This window comes from Tinamus guttatus, unplaced genomic scaffold, assembly GCF_059628265.1.
Source record: "Tinamus guttatus ecotype Peru unplaced genomic scaffold, ASM5962826v1 Tinamus_guttatus_pri_ptg000472l, whole genome shotgun sequence".
NCBI classification, from domain to species: domain Eukaryota; kingdom Metazoa; phylum Chordata; class Aves; order Tinamiformes; family Tinamidae; genus Tinamus; species Tinamus guttatus.
The window spans coordinates 5,705,668-5,712,952 of NW_028289006.1; the positions used below are offsets into that span (position 1 = coordinate 5,705,668).

General features: G+C 43.4%; 1 protein-coding gene across 1 annotated transcript in view; it reads right to left on the bottom strand.

Annotated features, from left to right (window-relative positions):
• The window catches only part of CRADD (CARD and death domain containing adaptor protein), a 340,232-nt gene extending 333,335 nt beyond the window's left edge, over nt 1-6,897 (bottom strand). The window contains exons 1-2 of the mRNA XM_088532939.1: nt 6,817-6,897; nt 3,594-3,899 (exon numbers count right to left, since the gene is read on the bottom strand). Of these exons, the coding sequence (XP_088389065.1) occupies nt 3,594-3,891 (298 nt within the window). The 5' untranslated portion in view covers nt 3,892-3,899; nt 6,817-6,897. The remainder of the gene's footprint in view (nt 1-3,593; nt 3,900-6,816) is intronic.
• Nucleotides 6,898-7,285: the final 388 nt, after the last annotated feature.

The window sequence follows — 7,285 nt, forward strand, 5'->3', positions numbered from 1 at the left end:
TGATAAACACCTTCAAAGCTTACTTTCTTTTTTTGCTCAGTGTAAAAAATATTGAGTAACTGTTTGCTGTTCCTAGAAAGAATGGAATTTTGTTGCCAACAGCTGTAGTCTTTCATAGGAATTATAACACTATTTTGAAGATTTATGCTCCTGACAAAGGCATAAAGTTAGCTGAACTAGAGCAGAAAAACCAGAACAGTCTTTCCCTAATGGGACAGACTTGCAGTACTTTCGTTAACTCTTACCACAGTGGAAATTTTTATCTTCAAAAGCAGAACCTCACGCTGTGGTTTGATGTTTACAATGATTTATAAGCCTTGCAGAGCTACTACGCACAGGCTGAACTGTTTTATTCTAAGCTCTTAAGCAAGAAACATACCCAATCATCTTGAAATTCAACTATTTTAAGTCACTAATAGTTACCTCCAAAGCACATTACTCTGGATTTCCCTCCTGACAATTCTGGGTTTTGTAATCCTGTTTTCCCCAACCTTAAGAAAAGGTTCCCTGAAGCCCTGACCATCCGGCAGAAAGAGAGGGGAGGAAACTGATGCTAGTCGACAGGCTGTCACGTGGACACAGTACACAAGCACGGGGAAGCAATCTTGGGTCTCTGGTGAATTTATACAGCCACAAGCAGCCCTGCTGTGCCTGCAAGGCACCCACTTGTTCCAGTGGGAACTCCAGTCCTTGAGCTCTGCGGGATTAGGGTCTTCTGTGCCTGTTGTAACAACAGCAGGTAGCAAGCATGACTGTAATTTTTAAGTCAAAATGAGAGTCAGCAATAAAACTCAGGATATCAATTTTTTTAAGGTTCATTTATTCACAAACAGCAAACAGCATACTCTGGGGTGAATCTGGGGTTCACTTACAGACACGCTCTGTGCTGCTCCGTGAACATGATACGGAGTTACACGAGTTGGGAACTGATAAATCCATTGGCTCAGAACCACTTGCCCAAACCCTCACAATGAGTCAGTGGCAGCGTCTTGTTTAGGTCACAGAGTTTGGATTTCATTCCATGGCTGCTCAGTCCACCAGACCATTAACTACAGGGCTCTTAGAAAATGTCACTAAAGATGTTTTTATTTCTGTCCTCCTTCTAAAATTTCTGTGCTTGGTTTCTGCTGTTTTGTTTTGTTTTTTAACTACTGAAAGAAAACAAATTAAAAATTTATCAAGTACAGCTGTGATTTTATTTGCCTGGGATCCAAAATATATTTCTCAGCTAAGTCAAAGATAGCAAGCCTGATCTCTCTGAAAAAGATGCACAAGAATCCAAAGGCCTACATGAAAAAGAAAAAAAAAAAAAAAAACACTGTGCAGGTGCCACAGTTTTCATGCTCAGGTAGAGGAAAGCTAATAGTGAATTTAAAACTTCTACATACAGTCCTTTAGAAGTGAAAGAGACTATAAAATAAAGCCTTTCTTCAAGGAATAACATGCCATCCTGCAAAAGATCTGCAAAAACTGAGGATACTTTGCTTGAGTAAACAGAATTTTAACTGAGCACAAACAAGTGAACAGCAGGCAGGCTATTTCCATAAGTATGTATGATTCAGAGAAATAAAGATTTAAAGATTTAAAAGCCATAAAAATCCATTTTGATTTTAAAAGTATTGTAGTTTTTAAAAGAAGTAATGTGTATTTATTTAGTAGGCTCTTTTCATTACAAAGGGATTCTTTAAAATAAATCACCAGTGACAAATCATTTACAAGAACAGTTTCCAGTAAGGTAGAAGTTAAGTTATCTAGCATGGCACTTAGGAATGTAATTTTAGGCATGCTCATAGTTTTATTAGAGCCAATGGCTTTTTCCATGCTGGAAGTAAAGCATATGCTCAAGTGCGCTACTGAGACAAAAGCTTACAAGCTTGTTGTTCAGAATGCAAAGTGAGGCTTTTTTATCCCAATCCACATTTTTTTTTCTCATGCAAACAGCACTGAGGACATCCCCATCATTTTCATTTAGCTTCAGGCATTCATCATTTATTAAGGGACAGGTGGTGCTCCTAAAGAATGTGCAAAATATGAAAACTGACTTGGTTATTTGCCTCTTACCCTGTTTTCATATTCTGTATTGCCACAGTAAAAATCATGGTAACCTTTGATCTAATCTGGAAGTCTTTTCTAGCTTACACGTAAAATTTGGCAATAGGATTATCAGGTACAGTCAACCCACACGAAACCAGAGAACCTGATATGCATAAATACAGCATGTTAGTCATAAACTGTCAAGAATGGGAAGAAACAATCCACAAACAAGTCCAAAGAATACACATCTGAAACTATTTTTCTAGTAACAAAGCAGGTAACCTTGAGTGTACTCGGTGGCCTTGTGTGTCTGTGCTTGTGGAACCGTAGCCGTTATTCAAAAGCTGAACCAGCAGCTTGCAAACACACTGATTTGTAAGGCAAACCCAGAATATTATTAGCATGACAGGATTCGTCATATCAACAAGATCTTTTCCAACACTTTCAATACCGCAGGATTGCAATGTGCTGAGAACTCAGCATTTTCACCTATGGGAGGCACATATTTATTCTCCAAAAATTTCTTTTTTTTTTTTTTAAACACTGTTCTGCAGCTGGGAGCAAGCATAAAATGATCTCATACAGGTTGAGCAGAAAGAAAAGCTGTCATAATATTCCATTTAAAATGTCCTAAGGTAAGACAACATCATACTTGTCCAGCAGATCTTGACAAAACATCCTTGGGTGCGCAGCTAACTCAGAGGCAGGCACGCGGGGTGTTCCTAGTAACACATCTTCACAAGTTTAGAGGCTCATGCAAAACACACTAACACAGGAAAACTCACACCATGTGCATCACAGTAAGATCAAATCCAAATCAGGTGTGATTTGAGGTAGAAAAAAGAGAAGTTAATCCGGCTGCTGAGAAAGTGAGGACTACTTCAGTGTTAAAACAGCAAGCTCAGAAAGCTGTTTTAGAAATACATCTAAATGTCAGAAAATAAGAGATTTGACTAAATAAGATTATGTAACATCCACTAAATCTGTTAGCTCCTAAGCTCTTTTTAAAGTTAAGCAACAGCGAGTAATTTTGGAGGTAATAACCCTAGACATTTGTTCTCTGATACACATAGGAACCTACATAGTTCTAAATTAGTAGACGCCACTAAATTAAAACTATTAAAACCATAATAAAATCGAGTAAATAAAAATCCTGCCAATATCAACAATAGGGAAGTGAAACACTTACAACATACATAAAACATAGATTAATTAGGTGCGGATTGTGAAGAGTCTGCTGTTCAGCTAGTTAAAACTGCTCTTTACGGTCCAAGCCTTGGGTCCTACATCTCAGACTCTCCAAACTCAGCCTTTCCTTATGGAAGCTGCTGCTGCTGCTGCCTGCCAGGATGCAGAAACTCAGCCTTGCTCACTCCCCAGACTTCGCAATGCGTCCTGGCATCTGGCTGCCTTCCAGGAAATTCGGGCTGTGCCCTACGCTGGTATCATGCTCCGTACCTACATGATCCATTACTTGAGATTACTGCCACATTCAAGACATTCAAAATCAGGTCTGAGAACAAGCTTCAGATCATCAGCAGTAACAATTCTGGCCTTACCTGCAGGATCCTCTACTGTCATTTCCTTCCGCTTGGCCTTCAGCTTGTCTTTAACCCATGGGAACTCCTGCAAGGAATCCAAGAATACATCAAATGCCTTGGGTCCTCTAGTAGGAAGAATATCAAGGAGCATCATGGTTTTCCTTTGGCTGGTGGTCTGGGATTTTATTTCTTGAACGTGACTGTCTGTGAGAATCCCTTCTTGGTAGAGATACTGAATAACGAGTCCATCGACGAGCACCTCTGTGCAGAGCTCCAGGCGCAGGGAGCGCAGAAGCTGCTTGTCTCTGGCATCCATCTGCCAACCTAGAAGGTGAGAAAAGAAGTGGGAACGCTCATGGAGATTATCTTTAATCATCTCTAACATCCGGAAGTGATGTTTGATACCTGGTAGGATCTAGAAGGAATGCCAAAAAGTCAGAATCACCAACCTGGGAAAACCATTAGTCATCCCAGCCATCATCTTTCTGCTCAGATTTCCCAGGAAGAGCTGCCTTTTAGCATCTGAGACAGGGAAGTATTAGGCAGGAAGGGAACCTTTGGCATTGTGAAGACTAGTCCTTCGTTGGGACAAATCACCAGGCCAAATAACCCCATCCACTAACTGGTCAAGGCCCACACCAGAAGCAGCTAGAGTTTGCCAGTTCATAAGAGCCTCTACACGCCACCACCACACACAAATTAACCAGATGCACACTTGACTTCAGTTACTGCTGTCTCTGACATGGTTACTGCTGCTGCAATACTTCTGCCAGAGTAGTGGAAATGCAGCAGGACGGACAGAAACGGCACAGACAGAGGTGACACAGTCAGCAGGTAGCTGTGGCTTATGCAATGTACATTAATCTTAGAAGGACTAAAGTACATCTTATACCCCAAGCTATTCTCTCCCCTGACTCATCCTGGAAAGCTGTTCTAGAACTTGACTGATCTGATAATGAGAAACTTTCTTTGAGTTTCCATTTTAAGTTTATTCATCTTCTATTTATAGGCCCTTGTTTTTCTGCCAAAACTGTTCTTTAGCTTAAGTAGCTCTTCTCCCTCCCTGGTATTTACCCTTCTAAGGCGTTTATAGCAAGCAATCGGATGCCCTCTGTCAGCTTCCATCTCACTTGAATAACACTGACTAGGCAAAAGCTGGAAAAGATGCATTTTACAGCCACTCTACAGAAGAGGAATCAAAGACCAGAGAGACCAAGCGACTCATCCCAGATAGTATCAGGAGTTGGTCCCAGAGCCGTGAACTGAATCAAGACATCTAGCCTAGTCATTACCGACAAAACACATCCTCGGGCCCATTAATGGCACTTGAAAAGGAAAATGTCAGCGTAATACCATTAAATATTTTCTCATGACTAAATCATGAAGCCAAAAAAAAAAGTGTGTCAGGTGTCAACTGTGATTACTGAGAGAATTTCTGACAATTAAACTATAACCTGCTGTTCCGACAGCTAGACCTTGCAGGAACCATACTGCAGCTTGAAGATACATGGAGAATCTGAGATTTCCAAAGCTTTTTTTCAAAGCTTTTTGCTTGCTGACTCCCAAGGCCCCATCATCCAGGGTGGGCATTCAACAAAACATATAGGCCCCTAAAGGGCGTTTTGGACAGACTGCAAGAGCTTACGGCCAAGAGAGACAGAGACAAGTAAAACCCATCTTTGACATCCCGTGATAAGGCCACTCTCTGACGAAGCTTTCCCCAAATGCTGACTGCAACATTAGAGGGCACTTCCTCAGGAGGACTGCATCTAAAGATGCCAGTGTCATGGTGGCCAGTAGATTTCTGACACCCCAAACTAAATTCTGTAATACCTGCCTTCTGTCCAGGGCCCTCTGGGAATCAAACAGCAACTATCCTAGCGCAGGTGTTTTTAAAAGAGCCTAATTTGCTATGTGTAACTCAGACTCAGCATCAAACTCCAGGAGGAGATGATAGTGCAAAGAAGGTGACAGAAGAGCAAATGAGGCAGAGAACCGGGTTCTCCTGGGGCAGAAGAATTTCTGACACTACAAGATCCTGCTATCTCATTCTTTGTCAAAAGAGCCATCTAAGAGGCTCACCCATGCACAGAACAGGGAACACCGAGTCCTCTGGCATTTCAAAACACCTCTTCAGTTGCCCTTCTTCATCACTGGCCCAAGTGGTCAGCGCTTTTCAAATTAAGGCCTTTTCAAAGCATCTCTGCCTGCACCTGTCTGGTTATGAATCTGAAAGGAGAATTTTTGCTGAAACAGGCATTTGGCCTATTGACACTGGTGTGAGCACAACCAAGGTTTTACAGTCCATCAGGCCTCTTAACACAGAGGCCACGGTTATAGGGTTTCCTAATATTTAAAGTTTTGGGGATTGTTTTCTAAGTTTGGGTATTTCTTTATATGTGTTTTCCGTGAGGAGGAAAGGGCTGGTTCAGAGCTGAGAATCAAACCAAGGCAGACAGGGAAATTTATCAGGGTTTTGGTGTGTAATGCTCTAGGGCCAGCACTGGGATTACTTTCTCTTCCAATACAGGTGCTTGCAGGAGGGCAAACAAGTGAGGCTCTAATTTACTTCCAAAATAAAAGCATGACTTAGCTCAAGCCTTCCCCAGGTTCACTCCAAAACTGCATCTTTCTGTTCTCGAGGCAAACTTTAAAGAGATCTACAGCCTTGTTACGATGAATGAGCACAACCCTCCATTTGTTTCTGTACTCACTTGGGGAAGTTTGTTTGGGTTTTGTTTGTTTGTTTTTGTTTTTTTTTCCCCCTGGATCCAGTGATGTAGAATCTTTCCAAGAATTAGGGAAAAATGGATCTTAAATTAAAAAAAAAAATCCCCTAAGACAAACATTTACGTAGTTAGTTTTTATTAGAAACATGTTTGTGCTTCCCCGAACACCAAACACTTCCCTGTACGCCAAGGCTGTCACTTACATCTGCCTCGGGGAGAATAAGGCCAGCCCCACCAAAGCCGGGAGCGAGGAAGCTACTAAATAATAATAATATTAAAAAAAGAAAAAAAACCTTATAAATAAAATGAATAAAGGTATCAATGAAAGCCGCGTATCGCACCGCCCCCCGGGCGGGGGAGGCGCCTCGGTCCCGCACCGCCCCGTCCCGCCTCCTCCCCGCTCCGGGCCCGGCCCGGCCCGCCAGCCACGCGCTCGGCCCCCTCGCATGATTTTGCTCGGGGGAGGCGAAGGGGTCGCGGCCCCGGTGCCGGCCCCCGCGCCCGTTACTTACGGGAGGGCAGCGCGGCGGCTACGTGCGGTGGCCGCGCGGCCGCGGGGCCGGCGCGGGCGGCACCATCTTTGTTGCAGGCAGGCGGCTCCGCCGGAAGCGGCCGCGCTCCGCCGCGGAAGTGCCGTGCTGAGGGCGAGGGCGGGCGCTCGCCGCCATGTTTGTTGTGGGCAGCGCCCGCCGGGTGGCCGTTAGGTCCGTTAGCCCGGCCGTTGGCGCGGAGGGCTGCTAGGCGCCGCCGCCGCCTCAGCTTCCAGAGGCGGCTGTTTGTTGATGTTCTTTTTTGTGTGTAGATTTTTTTTTTTTCATATCCAAGGGGCCTCTCGGCATGAGGCCACTTGCCTTGAGGTGGGGACTTTTGCTCTTCGAATAGGAGGAAAACTAGGACCCTAAAGTCAGCTACACATGATGCTCTAATGTCTTTATTCCCCAAGGATTATTTATTTACTTATTTACTGTGTTCCTCTATAAT